At 34.8% G+C, this 22,194-nt stretch overlaps 2 protein-coding genes across 2 annotated transcripts; one reads left to right on the plus strand and one right to left on the minus strand.

Annotated features, from left to right (window-relative positions):
- Positions 1-14,555: 14,555 nt before the first annotated feature.
- On the plus strand, positions 14,556-15,382 carry LOC107063032 (MLO-like protein 12; the record flags this gene model as incomplete). The annotated part of the gene is given in 5 exon segments (NM_001318704.1): positions 14,556-14,669; positions 14,749-14,806; positions 14,896-15,053; positions 15,149-15,265; positions 15,363-15,382. Coding segments are annotated over 5 exon segments (467 nt in total), but the record flags the coding sequence as incomplete, so codon positions are not given.
- Positions 15,383-16,406: 1,024 nt separating this feature from the next.
- On the minus strand, positions 16,407-19,506 carry LOC102602651 (tetraspanin-6). Its single transcript, XM_006339970.2, has 3 exons — positions 18,891-19,506; positions 17,327-17,640; positions 16,407-16,679 (listed from the first exon to the last, which is right to left on the minus strand). The coding sequence occupies exons 1-3, from the start codon at positions 19,380-19,382 to the stop codon at positions 16,640-16,642; spliced, it is 846 nt and encodes a 281-aa protein (XP_006340032.1). The 5' UTR covers positions 19,383-19,506; the 3' UTR covers positions 16,407-16,639.
- Between the last annotated feature and the right edge of the window lie 2,688 nt (positions 19,507-22,194).

Below are 22,194 nucleotides of genomic sequence, written 5' to 3' on the forward strand. Positions count from 1 at the left end.
TTCATCCCACGACACTCAAAAAAACACCCATTCACGCTAAGATCAATTTCAAGAGTTCTACTCACTCGAATTCAATTCCGTAAAGTCATACGGATTCCTTAACGTCTTAGCTATCCACTCATGCCATCAATTTCATTATTACACTTCTCTTCATTACCAAATTTTCCTAGACTCGTCTAACTCCGATTTCGTCCAAATCTAGACTAAGCTAGGAAATTTCAAGTTACTATTCAAAAAAATTTCTGGTCCAATTATTTCCCCATTGGTTTTTCCTTCACGACGGAATCAGGCCGTTACATTTTTTTTTCTTAAATAATATTATTACACATGTACACATCACATGCTATTGTAGGTAGTACGAAAGATGCATCAATTGTTAAAGGTCAATATTGATATTGGTCAATTTTTGTATCCTGGTTTTTGAATTCCATGCCTAAATTGGTCTTTGATTTATTTTCTAAAATTTTATTTTACACTTTTCGGAAAAGGGTAAAAATATTCTTAAATTATGTGAAAGTGAATAAAATGTCTTCACTGAATAAGTTGGTCTAAAAACATGAATCACGTCACTAGTTTGATCCAAAAATATCTCTACCTCTAATAATTTGATCCTAAAATGTTTCTATCGTTACTAAATAGGTCAAAATTGTCCGTTTTCAAATATTTTAACATAAGTTAGATAATTATATATATATTTTTAAAAAATCTAAAAATAATATTATTGAATGCGTACACAACACATGCTATTGTAACTAGTACGAAAGATTCATCAATTGTCAATTGTCAATTTTGATATTGCTTTAATTTTTATATCCTATTTTGCTAATTGTGTGCCCAAATCGAACTTTGTTTTATTTTATAATTTTTAGAAAAGAGTAAAACTATTATTAAATTATGTGAAATTGAATAATTTAGTCATCGAATCTAGTTTTCAATCATTCACATGATGTATGTAGGATAATCAAATATTTTTAAATCAGATTAATAAGCAAGAGTACTTGACCACATTTTCTTCGGAGTCTTAAATTCAGAGGTGCAAAAGAAGCATGATTGATAATATAACAATACATAGAGATATCATCTGCCTAAAATGCGTTAGTCAATCAAAAATTTTAATCATGCAATGAGCTCTTTCCAAAAGAGTTCTATTCATCTTTTTGGCAACACCATTTTGCTAAGGAGTCATCCTCACAGTATGATGTCGAGATATTTCTTTATTTTTTATAAAATTTATTGAACTTATCATTACAAAATATCAGACCATTATTTAATCTAAGCCACTTGACATGTTTTCCTACTTGTTTTTCAATCAAAACTTTCCATTATTTGAAGGTTAAGAAAATATCACTTTTATTTTTTAGAAAATAAATCAAAACTTTCCTTGAATACTTCAATGAAAGTTAACATATACCTAGTACCACCTTTTGACGAGGGACTAGAAGGATCCCAATTGTCTGAATGAATTTAGTCTAAAGTAGCTTTTGTTCGATGAGTTATTATAGATTTGAAATTGACTCTTTTCTGCTTCATGAATATACTGTATTCGTCAAAGTCCATATTTATGATAGTATGTCCACAAAAGAGACCTCTTTTGCTGAGAATGGAAAGACCTCACTCATATGCCCCGATTGTATATGCCACAATTTGGTGATGTCATAATAAAATTAAGTAGAAAATGCAGCAATACCTATGACAATGGATCCTAGTAAAGTGTAGAACTTATCAGATTTACGTGTTTTCATGATCACAAGAGCATCTAGAGAGATTTTCATAACTCCACCTTCACTTGTGTATTTTCACCAAAAAAATTCTAGAATGACTAATGAGATGAGATTATTTAAGTTGGGAAAATATATACCATCAATGAGAGTTCTTACCAAATCATCGCGTATTCTGATACAAATTGTACCTTTTGTCAAAATTTTGTAGGGAGCATTATTATCCATTAAGACAATTCCACCTCCACCAAATTTGTATATGGTAAGCAAATCTCTATTGGAACACATATGATAAGAACAATCTGAATCTGATGTCTACTCATTATTAGATTTAAAAATATTACTAGTAGCTAAATACCCTCAGACTTAGCAGCAGCTACACTTGTTTTAACAGGGACAATATTTTGGTGCTTGTTTTTGTTTTTCTTATACTTTTCATTGTTTTTCAACTTATAGCATTCAGATATAATATGACCTTTTTTTATGACATATTTGCACACCACATTTTTGTATCTGAACTTTGACCTTGATTTAGACCCTCTCACTACTTGATTCTTTATTATTAGATCTATTTCTTACAAATAAATCTTTCTTATGTATTTCACTACTTTTCCGGTAATATTTTTTTATCTATTTGTTCTTTTGATTTTAAGATATATGTAATTTTCCTATAAGAGATATTATCCCTTTCATAAAACATAGTATATCTAATATGCTTAAATGATTGGGGTAAAAAAATAAATAATAAGACGATCTGACCTCAATCATTAACTTCAACCTCGATATTATTCAAATCCATAAGAGTAGAATCAAATGCCTCAAGAAGTGAGAGTATAGAAGTACCTTCAACCATGTTGCAAAAAATCAACTACGTGTTGAGGAACCTAAACATAAAATTTTGAATGATCTCATGTAGCTTTTGAGGTATTTTTGGATGACTCTGATGCTTGGATTCAAGGAAAAAGACGAGGTTCATTTTTTTATTAATAAAGTATTACATTGTATATTATTGTATAAGAGTGAATATTATCTTTTACAATTTTATATAATATTGTATATTTAGTGTATTAAGTTTTAAAATATTTTTGTAAGAATTAACATTTTTGTATATTATTGTATATCATATGTATAATTTTGTATACTAGATTTTTTTTTGGCTAAAAATTTGTAATGTAATTTTTTACCTATATTTTTATATAAGTTAAATGATTGTATATTTAAAAAAACCTTTCAAAAATTAAATATTATTAGACTCGTACACATCAAATGCTATTGTAACTAGTAAAGATGCATCAATTGTCAATGATCAATTTTGATATTGGTCAATTCATGTATACTATATTTGCTAACTGCATGCCCAAGTCAGTCTTTGTTTTATTTTCTATAATTTCATTTTACAATTTTTGTGTAATGAAACCGGTCGGTCATTTTTGGAAAGTTTCATGAATTTACTATTTCATCCTCTTGATATTGTCCCTGAATCTTCTATGATTGAGTTTTGAAAAGTTGGTTTTGAGCATTGAGTTAAAAATTGAGAATTTTGATAAGTTTGAATTTGAAAGGCTAAGTTGTTAAAAAATGATTTTTGATGTGTTTGGAGTTGTGAGTGTCGAAATAGAATTCCATTGATTCCATCAGTCCCGCAATGTGAGATATGATTTGTGAGAGTTGTCGGTTTCTGATTCGAGTCTTTTTGAGGATTCGAGGTCCTAAGTTGTGAAATTATGGAATTTAAGCTTTCAGACTAACTTTGGTCAACGTTCAAAGTACGAATGCTTGGATCAGAATTTCGAGAGTTCCGTTGGATTTGGGGGATTATTTTAAGCTTAGGTGAGGTCTTGGTTGATTTTTGAGAGGTCCTGAGCTTGTTTTAGTCTTTTTAGGCATTAGTTCATTTCTTGAAATTTTCACGGATGTTGGGTCAAAGAGATCTCAAATTCGTATTCTGACAGTTCCTTTGAGACCAGAACGTCGAGTAGAATTGATTTGCATTTGTGACCAGGGTGTACGTCGTTCTGAACGAATTCCGAGGGTCATTTCGATGCTTTGAATTTTGGCTGTGTTTTGTAATGTAGCAGGCCTTGCTTTTGCAAAGGTCCCGTCGCTTAAGCGACCTTTGCTTTTGCAACGCCCACGTTTTTAGCGGTGTTCACTTGTCGCTTTTGTGACATCAGAGAGGGCATTTGTCCTGCCATTTCAGGGTTTAAGCCCCCATTTCACCATTTTTGAGTTATGGGAGCATTGGGGTGACGATTTGGATCAAATTTTTGAGAAATATTTTTAGGTAAAGATTCTTATCTCTAGATATTCAATTACCCATTATTATTTATGGATTTATGTGTTTCGATTAAGATTTTGAAATGAGAAATTTGGGGTTATCTTCAAGAACCAAGAAATTAGTAGAATGGTAATTTTGAAGTGATTTTGATCACTTTTTTGAAATAGTTTTCTCTAATGAGTTCCTAAAGCCTCAAAACACCATTTTCAAGTATTATTTTTTGGATTCAAACCTCTATTTTGAAATTGGATATTGAGTTGATTGGTCCATTTCTCTATATAATTGATGTGTGAATTGTTGATTCTGATGAGTGATTGTAAATACTTAATTATTATCAATTTTGTGGATTTGGAAGTGATTCGGAAGGGGAAGACTCAACTAGTGGAGTGATTGTTAATTTATTTAAGGCAAGTGACTTCTTAAACCTAGTTTTCTAGTAGAATTCGTGTACTTCCTTAGTTGCTTGTGTATTGGGAGAAATGGGGATGAGGTGAAGGGTTAAATTTTCCACTTCATACATCTAAATGAGTAAAAAAGGGTTGAAATGAAAAGGGCTATGTGTTGAACATGATGATGTGAAATTCCTTATTGTGACCCTTATTGATTGACTGAAGAAATGCTTGAAGCATGAATGTGGACTTGAATTGTGTGAATTGTTGTCTCTTTGGTGTGGTGTGATATTGCTTATATGCATTGACCTTAAACACCGTGATGAGACATGTGATAACTTATGAAGTTGAGATCTTTTTCGGTGAGTGTTATGATGACGAGGTGTTTACCGGAAAGTGTTCTAATGTCGTGGCCTTTGCCGGTGAGTGCTTGATGCCGAGGTCATTACCGGCGAGTGTTGTGATGCCGAGGTCATTTTCGGCAAGTGGTATAAAGCCAACGAAACATAGTTCTGGCTAATAAATTGATATAAAGTCGATGGAAATGATTCCTGCCGGTGATATTGTGCCGATGAGAAATGGTTCCGACAAGAGATTGATTACTGTGACTTGATAAATTTGATGCTTATGAGTGACTTGATTGCTAATTTTTATTTATGCTTAGAGCTTCCTTGTTTTAGGAGAACTTGTTGAGGATGCTTGGTGTGATGGAGAGTTTCTCTTAGGGTGGTACGATAGGTACACCACATGGTTCTCGGACTGGCTTAGAAGCACCGACTCCGGGTATTCAGGATCAGGTGGGTCAGCCACGAGTGGTTTCGGCACCAGTTGTGGGTATTCAGATTGCCCTTGATGTTATTCTGATGACAACTAAGTAGCAATGTTATGGAAGGTTTTAGAAGATGAAACCACCCAGTTTTAGGGTGGTAAGAGCGAGGATGCTCGTGAGTTCTTGAATTTTTTCCATGAGATGCTTGAGGCAGTTGGTATGGTGGATGCTCGTGGTGTTCAATTTGTTTCTCTTCAGTTGCATGGACATGCCAGAGAGTAGTGGAGGACTTTTAGTAGGTCTAGACCAGTTGGGTCTCCTCCGATTGAGTGGGATGTGTTCTCTAGTGCATTCCAAGATCGCTTCATACCATGGAGCGTGAGAGAGGAGAGTCAATTAAGGTTTGAGAGGTTGACCCAAGGCAGTATGTTTGTGACTGAGTATAAGACCCATTTCTATGAGCTTTCTAAGCATGCTATGACTATTGTTCCCGATGAGGCAGCGAGAGAGTTTGCAGATTTGTGAGAGGATTGACTTTCTCTACCAGGTCATATGTGATCCGAGCAGCCAAAGGGTGGGGGGGCTTTCTTTCAGTCAATTGTGAGCACCACCAATGAGGGAGAGTTGATGCTTTTAGAGGAGTTTGTTGAGCCCAAGAGGACCCATTCTTTTTGTCAGTTTTCTGGTGCCTCATCTGAAGACAAGGGTTCAGATTGAGTTAGTGAATCATTTCAGCATCGTGGATCGGTTCATGCTTCTATGCCAATAATTGAGAGTAGGCAGTCAACCTGATGATCTTATAATTATGGCCGAGGTAGCCATGGTAATTCATCTGATACGAAGCAACAATTATCTATGCCGATGTCTTACCTTCTTATGGGGATCCAGGTCATATGATCTGACAGTGTCCTCTTCAAACTCATTCAGGATCCTAACGTTCTTATTCAGCTTCTCCAGCTAGGGATTCAGCGCCAGGGGTTGAGGCACAGTTCAATCCGATAGAGGTGGCATGACTTCTGGTAGGGGTACTCCAGCTCCGCAGGGTGGAGGTAGAGGTTCTACTCAGACAACAAGTGACCATAAGGGATAGTGTTATGCTTTTCCAGTGATGCCTGAGGTTGATATTTCTAATGTTGTGATCACAAGTATCATCTCAGTTTTCCATTAACTTGTGTCTCTATTGTTTGATTCGGGATCTACTTTCTCATATGTGTCCACCTATCTTTCTATTGGGTTTGATATGTTGTTTGATTACGTGCATGTGGCTATTCATGTTTCTAAACCGGTGGGTGAATCCTTAGTGCTGAATCGAGTGTATCAATTATGTCTTGTTTCTTTGGCCGGGTATGATACTTGGGTAGATTTGATCATTTTGGGAATGATAGACTTTGATATCATCTTGGGTATGGCTTGACTCTCTCTGCATCATGTTATTCTTGATTGTTATGCTAAGACTACGACCTTAGCAATGTCAGGTGTATCGAGAGTTAAGTGGATGAGTGCTAGTGGTTCCTACCCTAACAAAGATATCTCCTTCATTAAAGCTCATAGATTGTTTGAGAGAGGGTATTTATCCTACTTGGCTTTCATTCGGGATACTAGCGTTGAGCCATCTCCCATGGATTGTGTGCCCTTCATTCAAGAGTTTTTAGATATGTTCCCTATTGATCTTCTAAGTGTTCCTCCAAATATGGATATTGATTTTGTGATTGACTTGGAGACGGGCACCGAGCCCATCTATGTTCCTCCTTATCGTATGGCTTGACCTGATTTGAAAGAATTGAAGGACCAGTTATAAGATTTGTCAAGTAAGGGGTTTATTCACCCTATTGTTTCTCCATGGGGTGTTCATGTATTGTTTGTGAGGAAAAAGGATGGATTCATAAGGATGTGTATTGATTATCGGCAATTGAACAAAGTGATAGTGAAGAACAAGTATCCTCTTGCTCGCATTGATGATTTGTTTGATCATCTTCAGGGTGCTTCTATGTTCTCTACGATTGATTTGAGGTTCGGTTATTACCAGTTGAAGATTAGGGCATCAGATATCCCTAAGACAGCGTTCACGACCCGTTATGGGCACTATGAGTTTCTTGTGATATCTTTTGGCTTGACTAACGCCCCTTCAATGTTCATGAAGTTAATGAATGTGGTATTCCAACCTTATCTAGATTCCTCTGTAATAGTGTTCATTGGCGATATATTGGTGTACTCCAAGACCGAGGCGGATCACGATCGACATTTGAGGATTGTACTCTAGAGATTGAGGGAAGAGAAACTTTATGACAAGTTCTCGAAGTGTGAGTTTTGGCTTGATTCTGTGACATTTTTGGGACACGTATTTGTCCAAGGATAGTAATTGGGTGAATCCAGCCAAGATTGAGGTAGTGAGGGATTGGACTAGACCTACATCGATTATTAAGATCCAGAGTTTTGTGGGACTTGCAGGCTATAACCGACGATTTGTTCAGAGCTTTTCTACCATTGCATCTCCTTTGACTAGATTGACTCGGCATAGTGTGAGTTTCCAGTGGTCTTATGGGTGCGAGAAGATCTTTCAAAATCTCAAAACCTTGTTGACATCGGCTCCAGTTTTGACTTTACCCAGGGAGGGTGTGGACTTCACCCTGTATTGTGATGCTTCTAGAGTTAGATTAGGTGGTGTTCTTATGCAGAAAGGCAAGGTGATTGACTATGCCTCCAGACAGTTGAGGACCCATGAGAGGAATTACCCTACCCATGACTTAGAGTTTGCAACTATAGTGTTTGTGCTTAAGCTATGGCTAGATCATCTGTATGGGGTTCATTGTGAGGTTTTCATGGACCATCAAAGTCTTCGACATATCTTCATTCAGAGAGATTTGAACTTGAGGCAGCACAGATGGCCTGAACTACTAAGGACTATGACTTCACCATCTTGTATCATCCAGGGAAGGCCAATGTGGTGGTCGATGCTTTGAGTAGGAAGACTTCTAACATGGAAAGTCTTTCAGCTATTAGTGTGGATGAGAGACCATTGACTAAAAATGTTCAGAGGTTAGCCAATAATCTCATCCGATTACAGATTTCTGAGGAGACAGGTGGTTTGATTGCTTTTATTGAGGCTCGTTCTTAATTCCTTAGTTGAGCAGATTTGTGTGCGTTAGTTTGACGATGAGAGGCTGTCTCATTCGAGATAAGCTAAGGAAAGGGATAGCCAATGAGATTGTCCTTGATTCTGATGGTGTCTTGCGGATTAGAGGCAAGATTTATGTGCCCAAGGTGGGCAAGTTGATTAGACTTATTCTCGAGGAGGCTCAGTGTTTCCGATATTCCATCCATTCAGGTGTGGCGAAGATGTATCATGACTTGAGCCAACACTATTGGTGGTGTGGTATGAATAGGGTATTGCAGACTTTGTTTCGAGGTGTTTGACTTGTCAACATGTTAAGTGTGAGCACCAGCAACCTGGAGTTATATCTCAAAGGATGATCATGTTTGGCTGAGTGTCACCCATAAAGGGTGTGATGAGGTTCGAAAAGAAGGGCACGCTTATCCCTAGATTCATTGGACCTTTTAATATTTTGAGTCATGTGGGAGAGGTGTCCTATAAGTTGGCCTTGCCACCTAGCTTGTCAGTTGTGCATCTTATGTTTCATGTTTCAAGCTTCGGAAGTACATGCCGGATGAGTCTCATATACTTTCCCTTGATTCAGTTGAGTTGGGTCCATACTTATATTTTTAGAAGGAGCTTGTAGCCATTTTGGATAGGCAGGTCTGGAAGCTTAGGACTAAAGAAATTGCTTTAGTGAAGGTGCAGTGGAAGTATCGTTCAATTGGTGAGGTGACTTGGGAGACAAAGTCGAATATGCATGCCAAATATCCTCATCTCTTCGAGGCTCCAAGTACTTTCTTTTGCTTTATGTTTGAGGACGAACATGGATTTTTAGTAGTGGATAATGTAATGATTCAGTCGGTCATTTTTGGAAAGTTTCATGAATTTACCATTTTTCCCTCCCGGTATTAACCCCGGGTATTCTCTGATTGAGTTTAGAAAAGCTGATTATGAACTTTGAGTTTAATGTTGAGAATTTTGGTTAGTTTTGAGTTTGGAAAGCTAAGTTGTTAAGAAAGTGGTTTTTTGTGTCTTTTGGAGTTTTGAGTGTCGTCATTAGTCTTGGAATGTGAAATTTGATCTGTGAGAGTTGTTCCGAGTCTTTTGAGGATTTCAAGTTGTGAAATTATGAAATTTTAGCTTTTGGGTTGACTTTGGTCAACATTCGGAGTTCAGATGCTTGGATCGAAATTCCGAGAGTTTTGTTGGATTCGGGGGTTGATTTTAGGCTTAGGTGAGGTTTTGGTTGATTTTTGAAAAGTTTCAAGCTTGTTTTAGCTTTTGTAGGCGTGAGTTAGTTTCTTATGGTTTTCATGGATGTCGGGTCAAGGAGACCTCATATTGGTGTTTTGACAGTTCCATTGAGTCCGGAACGTCGAGTATAATTGATTTGCATATGTGGTTTGTGTGTACGTGATTCCGAACAAATCTCGAGGTTCCTTTCGATGTTTTAAATTTTGGTTGTGCTTTCTGGTGCTGCAGGCCTCACTTTTGCGAAGGATCTGTCACTTAAGCAACCTTTGCTTTTGCGAAGGAGGCTTTGCTTTTGCGACGCCTGCATTTTTAGGAATCAAGCAAACCCCTGGTCGCTTTTGCGACATCAGAGAGGGTTTTTGGCCCAATTTTTCCATTTTTTAGTTTTGGGAGCTTTGGGTGTTTATTTGGATCATATTTTCGAGGAAAATATTTTGGATAACGATTCTTATCTCTAAATCTTCAATTGCCCGTTATTATTTATGGATTAATGTGTTCAAATCAAGATTTCGAAATGAGAAATTTGGGGTTATCTTCAAGAACCGGGAAATTAATAAAATGGTGATTATGAAGTGATTTTGATTCGTTTTTCGAAATGGTTTTCTCTAATGAGTTCCTAAAGCCTTAAACACTATTTTTAAGTATTGTTTTCTGGATTCAAACCAACATTTTGAAATTGGATTTTGAGTTGATTGACATATTTCTCTATATAATTGATGTGGGAATTGTTGTTTTCGATGAGTGATTGTAAATACTTGATTATTATATATTTTATGGCTTTGGAAGTAATTCAGAAGGGAAAGACTCAATTCGTGGAGTGATTGTTGATTGATTTAAGGCAAGTGACTTCCTAAAGCTCATTTTCTAGTAGAATTCTTGTACTTCCTGTGTTGCTTGTGTGTCGGGAGAAATGGGATGAGGTGAAGGGTTAAATTGTCCACTTAATACATCTAAATGAATAAAAAGGGGTTGAAATGAAAAAAGGCTATGTGTTGAACATGATGATGTGAATTGTTTTATTGTGACACTTGTTGATTGATTGATGAAATGCTTGTAAAGCATGAATATGGACTTGAATTGTGTGAATTGTTGTCTTTTCTGTGTGATGTGATATTGCTTATATGCTTTGACTTTGAACACTGTTATGAGACATGTGATGAATTATGAAGCCGAGGTCTTTGTCGGCAAGTGTTATGTTGCCGAGGTCTTTGCCGGCAAGTGTTGTGATGCGGTCTTTACCGGTGAGTGCTATGAAGTCGAGGTCTTTATCGGTGAGTGTTGTGATATCGAGGTCATTTCCGGCAAGTGGTATAAAGCTGATGAGAAATGGTTCCGGCTGATGAATTGATATAAAGCCAATGGGAAATGGTTCAGGCTGGTGATATTGTGCCGATGAGAAGTGGTTCCGACAAGAGATTGATTAGTGTGACTTGATGCATTTGATGTTTATGCGTGACTTGATTGCTAATTGTGATTTATATACTTGTTGTGAGTGACTGAGCTACTTGACTTTGAGATTGACTTACTTGATTTGTTTGATCATTGATTGTGACTATTGAGTTGTGAATATTGGGCCTTGTAAGTCGTGTATTATAGAATTGCTAGGTTGAGCTGATTTATGTGCATGTTGTAGTTTCAGGAGGTTCGATTGGAGTGTAAAGGGTATTCGATTTCTAGCTAGATACCTTGTTTATTAGGTTTCTTGTTGGGTACCGTGTTGTTGGTACTCACCCCTTGCTTCTACACTTGTGTAGGTTTCGAGTCCGGACCCGCGTGACCTATTTTTCCTTATTCTTATTTCAAGGCTTGTCGAGGAATTGAAGAGGTAGTTGTTTGTCACTTTGGCAGGCTCTCTTTTACCTTTTCTTTATACTTTGTTCTTACAAATAAAGATTGTGACTTGTACTTATTTCTAAATTCCGCACTTTATGTATCTAATAACTTGTACACGTGACAATCAAGTTTAGAATGAATAAGTTTTCCGCCTTTGTCTTGTTTTTGCTTTATTTCTTTCATTTTCGTTGGGTTGAGACTGACTAGTCTTTCTTTTTTAAACTACGTGTCAATTAAGGTGGTGCTTGAAACTCCATTGATTTGGATTGATGTGTTAAAATTAGAAGGCACATTAGGTGGAGAAGTTGAAAATAAAGTTGTTGGATTTTTGTCTTTCGAATTTATGGCCGATGAACTTTTAAAGTTTGTGATTGAAAGTTGTTGTAAGTCAATCGAGTATTGAAAATTATTGTTATTGAAGTGATCAAAACTGATTTGAAGAAAAAACTTTTACATTACTCCATTGTTGAGATTTGAAGTTGGGGTTGGGCTATGGGTTATTTTTGTTGTTGGCAGGGACAAAAATTATTTGGGTCCTTCTAATTAATCTCAATCCTTCACATAATTACATATTTTGGGAATTAACCAGATAAAAATGATTTGGATTTTTAAAATTAATCCCAACCTTTCACATGTTTCTTCTAAGGTTTGGACCCACATATTTAATGGATTAAGGGTATATTTGGCCCAAAGTATAACGAGAGGGATATATTTGGTCCAAAAGTATAACGAAGGGTATATATAAACTATTTCTTATAGTAAAGGGGTATATTTGACCATTTTCCGTTGATTTTTACACACAGCATTTAGACCTTTGCCATTACCATTTCTTTCCAAACAAACATTTATTCTCTTACTATTTTTCTTCTTGCGAACCATTCCGCCCACAATTTAGTGCAGTCTTCTTCAAAAAGTTGAGGAAAAAAAAAAGAGAAAGACCGCTTTTAAAAGAATATGAAAACGTCAGATCAAGGGAATTGTGTATAAACTTGAGGCGTGTATAGTTGTATATTCAAAAATATACATCCAATCATTGGTGCTATCACTGCTATGCATACTCTTTCTCTTTATTCATCTGTATCCATATCAAACCAAAATAATTTTTGCTACATATTGTGACCAATTGATTTATTCCAAACTTATTAAATAACCCAAAAATTTGATTGATTCCAATCTTAACCTAGTCTACAATAATAAAAAAACGGAAAAGGGGTCAAAACTATCCTTAAACTATCCGAAATAGCTTAAATATACCCTTAAACTATATTTCGGCTCAAAAATACCCTTTTCATCAGACTATTGGGTCACACCTACCCGTCTAGTTAATGGAAGTATCCATGTGTGTGTTAAATGCCACATGGATGCCACATATGCATGTCAAACAGACCCCACCTCCACATGGACGACTACGAAAAAGGATCAAAACTATCCTTAAACTATTCAAAATAGCTTAAATATACCCTTAAACTATATTTCGGCTCAAATGCCCTTCCCGTCTAACTATTAGACCACACTTGCCCTTCTGTTTAACGGAAGCATCCACATGTGTGCTAAAATGCCACATGGACTCCACATGTGCACGCCAAACACACCCCGACCACCTCCACATAGATGACTTAGAGCCTTAATTTCACTCTTTTTTCCCCTCATTTCATCCTGTAAAGTATATATTGAACCAAAAAAAGAAAAAATATTTGCGGAAACTTGTATACGTAACCGAATGAAGTAGAAAAATTGCAATTTGATGACCATTTCAAACACAATAAAAGAAACGATCTAAGGTATAATATAAACACACTCATTTTAATTAATCAATTAACACTAAATTATTATTTTAATTTCTCTTAATAAATTAATTTTGTTTAAACAAATCTTAGCGAAGCTTTCTTGTTGATTCAACTCACGGCCATGGCACAAAATAGCAGTTGTCGTAAGAGACATAATATACTTATCACCGGAACTCCAGGCAGAAGGAAGACGCCTACAATGGCTTCCCTGGAGGTGGTGACCGAGCTCCGCCACATCAACGTCGGCAATTTCGCTAATGAGGAAAACTTGACGAACGGTTGGGATGACACCTTTGATTGCTACTACATCAACGAAGACCAAGTAAGTCTTTATAGATTTCTTAATTTAATTTTTTTTGTACAGATTACCCTATTTTTGTTCAAATTTTGAGCTTTTGTGGTCCCTAATCTAGAAGATGCTCTAAATGATTGTTAAGGAAGTTTTAGATTTTGTGAAAAGTTAAAGAAACATTCAATATATAGATGATTTAAGGATTAGATAGCAGAATTAATTTAAATTTTGTTTAAGTTGTGATCTTCAAAGTGCAACATATTAGTATCGGGATAAAATGGAACTGAATTGAGTCAATGTATATTGTATATTCATATAGATATACCCAAATAAGGAAAGGATGAAAATGAAGGGAAAAAGAGTGAAATTAGGGGCTTTAAATCGTCTATGTGGAGGTGGGGGTGTGTTTGGCGTGCACATGTGGAGTCCATGTGACATTTTAGCACACACATGGATTGTTTTTTGTTAAACAGAAGGGCAAGTGTGGTCTAATAGTTAGACTGGGAGGATATTTTTGAGCCAAAATATAATTTAAGGGTATATTTAAGCTATTTCGAATTGTTTAAGGATAGTTTTGACCCTTTTCAATGGAGAAATTGTTATGTGAACAAGGAGCAGACCCCTCCTATGCAATAGGTCATAAATCATACAAAACAAGTAATGCGTACTAGGTAAGTTCGATGGGATGAATTCCACCCAGAATACAAATTCTTTACTTTTGTTTGATAATAAATTTCAAACATGAGGTCTCCATTATGAAAGTCTCAAGCAGGTCACAAGATATTTACCCCTCTATAATCTCAAAAAATGGGATGCAAAGAATTATATTGAAGGTGGACGTATAGGAAAAAATGTTGAATTGTCAAACGAGATACCCTACAAATATTTAATGCAAATACTTTAATACTTAACCTTTTTATATACGACTCTTTCTGCATTATTATTGCGACTAGACTATGCAGCAAATATTACGCTGTCCTTGAATTAATGTTTGAAACTTTGGACAAGTTTTCATTTGACATTTCCCCTTCTTCTTCTTACTCCTATTATATATATATATATATGCTCCAATTTCTTTAAAAGGAAGAAAATATATCCTTTTAACAGTACTATAGAGTTAATTGATTTGTGTATCGAATTGATGGCTAAAGAACGGTCGATGGAGGCAACCCCTACTTGGGCGATTGCTGTGGTTTGCTTCATCTTGCTCGCTATTTCCATTTTTATTGAACAAATTATTCATCATATTGGAGAGGTACGTACGTAAGTTCTTATTACTATATAACTTGTTTGTTTTCTTTTACTAGATCGATCTGAATGATTTTCATTTGCAGTGGTTACTGGAAAAGCGGAAAAAGCCTCTATATGAAGCACTTGAAAAGATCAAAGCTGGTAAATTCAAAATACATATATATATATATATATATATATATGCATCAAATAATTAATATATATAGTGACATATTTGGTGTGTGTAACAGAACTTATGCTGTTGGGATTCTTATCACTGTTGTTGACAGTGTTGCAAGAACCAGTTTCTAACTTATGCGTCCCCAAGAGTATTGGTTATTCATGGCATCCTTGTAAGCCAAAGGCAGACGCCCAGTCTGAGTATGAGGTTACTTCATGCGACAAAAAGGTACCTAAGTAGGGGTTCAAACGGTTTCGATGAACCGCTTTTCTCTACATTATTCATTTTAATTTATGGGGTTACGTTGTTAAAAATTAATGCAGGGAAAAGTCCAATTTGCATCTTCATATGCAATACACCAGCTCCATATCTTCATCTTTGTGTTGGCAGTTGCTCATGTATTGTACTGTATAGCAACTTTTGCTTTGGGCAGACTAAAGGTATGTATATTATATACCTTTCGTCATTCATATCATTTTCTTTTTCTCTTTCTCTTCTTTGCTTAATACGTAATTTTCTATCTTAATTATTTTGTAGATGAGAAAATGGAGGGCATGTAAAGTTTGTAGCTAACTTTTAGCCACGCTACATCTTGCTACGAATGCTACAGAAATAAATATTGTAGCTAAAGTGTTTAGCCACGAAATTTTTTATATTTAGCTACAATCAGTTTTGTGGCAATATGTCTTTTCTTGTAGTGATATCAAACAGGAGTTTAGAATCTTTGTATCACATAAGTTCCTTTCAAGCTCTAAAGGAAATCTTGAAATCCAAGGGGACTGGACTAGGTATCACATTTTGTCTCAACTCTCTCTTTCACTATACTTACCTCACTATACACTATAATATTTTTCACACTTCTCCTCTTTTTTTGACATACACTTCACAAAGGAAGAAACACCACTATTTATATGGGAGGAATTCTTCTTTGTATTGAATAAGAATAATGTGGATAATAATGTAGGTAAATAAGTGGTCTAAAGGTTACATAAGTTATAATGTATACTGAGGTAGAATAATGGGTGAATCGTAGTGGTAGATCATAGCAATAGTGGCTACAAGAGTTACACCAAAATAATGACCACTTTCTTGTCAACTTATACCACTAACATATGTACTTAGTATTTTAATTTTAATATTAAAATGCATAAACACCAATATTAACTCAATTCAATTTTAATCTGTCCAAATCCAATTCATCCTTTGCCCATTTGCTATCATTAATTGTGACCATTGCATTAAACTCTACTACGATTCCAACCATGTGACCTTAGCGCTTGTCTGGTAGGCGGATTAATTAAATTATCTTGAGATTATAGTATTAGATTCTAATTCCTAAATTAATTTATCACACCTAGCTAGAAGATTGAGATAAAATATTCATAAGTTGAATGGGATAAGATGGAATATCCCATGATAAAATCTGAAATTATCCACCTTTATCTCATCTAGCAAACGATCAGTTAAAGAGATTTGTATTTGAAGATTGAGGCATACATTTCCCAAAACCATTTTAAATTTGCATGTATGTACCAATAAACTTTAATTTTTATTTGCAAAAATGAAAAGCTAGAGTAAACATAAAAAGGTAGAAAAGGAAGGCGTAGAATGTGAAATAAAGTAGTAAAATCTTTTTCTTTGTACAGAAAAGGAGATCAAAGCAAGCTGTGGAAAAAACCCTGCTAGGAATATTTGTTGGGATTGAAAGAAAACAAAGAGAATACTAATTAGCATCACTTTAATTAGCATCACTTTTGATGATATGTTGCTTTTGGAAAACGATATGTGCACCAAACGAAGTGCCATATTTTGGTCTAATAAAGCTGATGTCTCCTGTCGTGCCACCATCTCCACCTATCAACCAAAAACAAAAATACCAATAAAGTTAAACCAATATAATGTCACCATTGAATATAAATATCCCCTTAGAGGGGTCTTCATATTGTTGTTATATTTAAAAACAGTTTTAGAAATTTTTATGTTTCTACAAGATCATCACAATTCCAGTGGTTTTACCAGAAATAGTATTTTTTAGAAAAGGGAAAAGACTCAAATACGTTATCAAACTTTGGAAAAAAGGCTTATTTATGTCATTCATTAAAAGTTTGGCTTATTTATATCATTTCCGTTTGAGAAAAGGTTAATCCATATCATTATTTGTTAACTGAAATGACATAAGATGAGCCAAATTTTTAATTGGATGACATAGATGAGCTTAGTCTCAAAGTTATATACTACATATTTGAGTCTTTTCCTTTTAAAAACTAATTTAATTAATGATGTGACCGAATCATAATTGACCACGTGTGAAAAATGATTTTGCAAAATCGATTTTTTTTCAGTTAACAAATAATTACATGAATGAATATTTTTTCAAACAGAAATGACATTTTGCAAGTTCTTAAAAGATGACAGAGATGAGTATTTTCAAGTTCGAAAACATAATACTATTTTGCAGTAAATTGCAATGTTGGTAAATGAAGGTAGGTGACAAGACATACCAGTAGAAATCCCATCTGGGTCGGACTTTATACATACGGTTTTCACCATGTGGGTAATCAGATACAGCCCTCTTGGTATTTTGAAAAGCACAACAACCAATGGAATAAATTCCAATGAGTAAGACAAGCATGACAATATTAAGAACTGATATCTTTTGCCAATCCCTTCTCACATCTTCAAGAACTCCAGCTTTGCATGAATCACACTCATAGCACAACAAATTTGGATCATTGTTCCATTGGTAACAATCTGCCTCTTGTGTCATTGTTGTCAATCCATAATTGCATGCTGTTGGTGGTTTGCAACATCCTGACTGTCAATTCACAAAACACTTTTGAAATATATGGTCTAAAATAAGTCATAAATATTTATGTAGTTAGAAATCATTTCAATAAGAGTAAATAAACATTGTGAAGATAAATTTTTACTAAAGTGTCATTTTTTTGGACTAATAAAAAAAGAAAATAAGTCCTATAAAGTGGGACAGCCGGACAGATGGAGTAAATATTATCAAATTCCAATTATGTCCACTGAACTTGTAAAATTGCAAATATATATAATTATTCTAATCAGATAATGCGCTTACACTTTATACATACCAGTTACTAGGGCGGGTTTAAAGGGGGTCGAGGATGTTCACCAGAATCCCCTAGGTCAAAAATTATATTGTATATATAAGTTTTTTTTTATAATTTTTATGTGTAGATTTTGAATTTTCTAAACACAAAGATAAAGGTTGACTTAATGATTTAATATTCTTGATCTATTTTTTAAATCTGTTAGTGAAAATTTTGGATTAGATATGGCCTATGATGGATGATAATATTCTTGATCTACTTTAAATCGTATAATATTGGAATATAATCGCCTCCGCCCCACCACCCAGTAGAGAATATTGAGAAAAGCATACTAGCAACAAGGAAAGAGGCAAAAGATTTTTCTTCTCAAGTCTCAACAAATTAAAAGAGAAGACAACAACCAAAAAAATAAAAATAAAAACAAAATATAGAAAAAATTTCATTTGTTTCTTGGATGTATATATCCTCTACTAGTTATTTTATATACTTCAGTCATTTTTTATATGGTAAAATAAACAAAACCACCCTATAATTTCCAAAAATGGAGAAAAAAGAAAGAACACTTGTCCAAGTTCTTGGTAATAAAATTAGCTGGATTTAGCTAATATTCACCAATACTAGTGTAAATACTTATCATGTAATCATCAATATACATATACATAGTTCAAAGAAGGTATGAAATGGGAAACAAATAGCAACTAATAAGAAAACAGTAACAACAACAAAATAGTAAAATAATCGAAACACCATAAACAACAAATGACGATAAAAATCAGAAGCAAGATAACTCTCTACTACCTACTAATTATCTACCCTTATCTACGACTCCCACACCCTCCAATCTATGGTCATATGTCCTCGATAAGGTGAAACAATATTTTATGACCAAAGACATAACAAAAAGTTTATTATCTTTAGATATGATGTTTATAATAAATAGTCAGAGGTTAACATTCAAGGCACGTTCCTAGAGACTAGTACATACCTGGATAGGAGTCAAATCTTTGGTAAGATAATCATATGGAGTCCAAGTAATAACATTAGCACAAGTCTTGGAACCCAAAATACAAGCTCTAATAGTGACCCAATATTGAGGATCCTTAATCCTTTTCCTTAGCCATGGTGAGTAATTTTGAAGATAATACTCTTTATATACTTTACCAGGCACATCCATTCCACCACCTTGGCTTGTTACCACAAAACCAAAAACAGTTAGCCCCATCAATGCCCCTATGAGGAACAACATGACAAATAAGTAGAGCCAAAGTGCCCATGCAACATGGAAACAAGCTCCAATGAAACCAGCCAATGAAACTATGAGGATTATGAAACCTATGAACAAGAGTGGTGTTTGGAGGAATTTCTCACATGTTGTACTACTCCTTGCCATCCATAATCCAGCACCTATGATTGGAATTGATGCTAATAGTGTGAATAAATTCAAGAAACCTATTACTGTGTTGCTAAATCTATACATAGTTTCTTCACTTAATTTTCTAGTTTACTAGGTGCTTGGGTTTGGAGGGTTTCTTTAGTATACATATTTTGCTTTTCTTCTTGATCACCTTTTTTTATAACTACTAGTACTTGCTTTTAAAAGGGTGGAAAATTATTTTAAATAAAAAGAACCTTAGAGTGGAGCATGGCCATTGGATTGATTACTTTATGGGTAATAAGGAATATTTTTATTTGGATAATAGTGAGTGACAAAAAATTGAATTCTTAGCTATTAAGTAAAAATATATTTCTCACATAGAATATAGTCATTCAACTTGTTTTTCATGCTTATGTGTGAAGAATCTTATCCTCGTAGGCGCGGACAAGTTCCAAACCATAGGAAATAACTCAAAAACTCAACGATAAAAAGTAGAATAAAACCAGCTTCTCTAAAACACCACAACCCCCTCCCCCAATCGAAAAAGAAAAAGAAAAAGAAAAAAGTAATGAGTATACGGTAAAGAAATTACCAAGTAAGCTTTGTACCTTTTAGACACTCGTAGTAGACTTTTACTATGTCATTTTGGTATTTTGACATTCTTTTATGTAATGTATATTATACTCGGGAATAGTGTGTAAAGTGTCTAATTAATTGAGGATATTAGACATTTTTGACAAAAATAATTCTTAAACAATGATTTTTGAGTTAAAAAAAGTACAAACTATTATATCAGGAAGCTTCAAATAAGCTTTAATAGAGTCCAAATTTTCATCTTAATTTCTTCCATCCAAAAGTGATGAAACAATGCTTAAAATCAATAATTTAAGCTCAAATACAAGATTAACGTTTATTTCAATCAAAATTTAGCAAACAAATTTGATTTCAGATCTGATTTTTCACATAGTAAACTAAAACATCAAACTCTACTAATTTGAAAAACTAGTTAGGGTGATTGAATAAAAGGCTAATTAAAACTTTACTGAAAAGCTAGTAGCTACCTATTACCAATGGACTCAATTTAGTCAAGCTAACATAGAAATTATCAAAACTCATTTCGTTTGAAGTGCCTGAATGTGTATGAGATATACAACATGCTCTTCAAATATATATATATTATTTTTTTAAAAATAAATTCATATATTTTTTTTTCATGTTTTTATAAAGTTATTCAAAACTAGTGTGGGGACGAGTAGGTTAACCTTAGTAGGATAACTAACTCAGAACCACCATAGGTGGAAGTAAGGTTTACGCCACCTCCTTGTAATTTTGCTTTTTATTTATGATATGGCCTGGGGCTTATGCTAAGCCCCTGACCCCCTCAAGGGTCGTTAAACAAAAAAAAAAACTGGTGTTGTGGATTTTTTTAAAATTTGTTCATTCATGTTTTGTAAGGTTTTCATCAAAAATTTTCATGAGGTGGTATGGGTTGTAGGGATAAAGCATGAAAAAGAAAGAAAACAAAATTAAGTGAGAAGGGTTTAGTCTTAATATATAAATTAAGTCAAGCTTGATTGAGAAATTTCTTTAAATTGATAAATGTGATTTGGTTACTTTAAGATCGGAAAAGAAACTCTGATAACTAAAGATTTATTTGGAGTTAGACTTTGCATAGTCCCTTATATGTGATATGAGTTGTATAATATATCGATTGGTCTTCGGACATAGTCTATATTTTTTATTGATTGAGTAATGATGCTTGTGTGAATAAATATGTGAAATTATTGAACTGTCTATTATAATTGTGTCACGCCCCAAAAATGGACGTGATGACACTTATATATTCCCACCAAGATAAGTCAGCCTCAACCCACCTCAACCCAACGAAAACGAAAGAAAAAGCGAAAATGCAATGAAACGGAACAAGACAAAGGTGGAAAACTTATTCATTCTAAACAATACCCCAAAACGTGGTTGTCACGTTTACAAACCCCGAATGAAAATACAGAATTCGAAAGATAAATACAAGTTTGAGTCTTTGTTTCTCAAGTAGAACAAAGCTTAAAAAGAAAAGGAAAAGAGGGTCTGCCAGGATGACAAGCAACTACCTCTCAAATCCTTCACGAATCTCGACTGTCAGGAGAAGAAGGAGAAGATCACACAGGTGTGGACTCGGAATCTACACAAGTGTAGAAGCAAGGGGTGAGTACCAACAACATGTTACCCAACAAGTAACCTACTAAACATAAAGTAACTAGCTAGAAAACGAATACCCCTAACTCACCAACCGAACCTCTTCAAACTACAACCTGCATAGAAATCAGCCAAACCTAGCAATTCTACAATACACGGCACACAAGGCCCAATACTCACAGTTCAATCTTCATAATTCAACAATCAAACTAATCAAATAAGTCAATGTCAATGTCAAGTATTTTAGTCACATAAGACAAGTACATCAATCTCAAGTATCAAGCAAGTCACGCATAAGCATCAAGGTATAAAGTCACATAATCAAATCTCTAGTCGAAACCATTTCTCATTGGCACAATATCACTTACTGTCAACGACCTCGGCAAAATAACACTCGTCAGAAATGACCTGGGCTAGTCACACTTGCCAGAAATGACCTCGGCCTAATAGCATTTGCCGGCAAAGACCTCGGCATAATAGCACTCACCGGCAAAGATCTCGGCATCATAACATTCACTGGCAAAAGACCTCGGCATCATAGTACTCGTTGGCAAAAACATCGGCATCATAACTCATCACGGTGTTCACAATCAATGCACGCAAGAAATATCACACCACACGAAGAGACAACAATTTGCATAATTTAAGTCCACATTCATGCTTTCAAGCATTTCATCAATCAATCAACAAGGGTTACATTAAGGCAACTCACATCATCATG

The sequence above is a fragment of the Solanum tuberosum genome, unplaced genomic scaffold (genome assembly GCF_000226075.1).
Source record: "Solanum tuberosum cultivar DM 1-3 516 R44 unplaced genomic scaffold, SolTub_3.0 scf00013, whole genome shotgun sequence".
Lineage (NCBI taxonomy): Eukaryota > Viridiplantae > Streptophyta > Magnoliopsida > Solanales > Solanaceae > Solanum > Solanum tuberosum.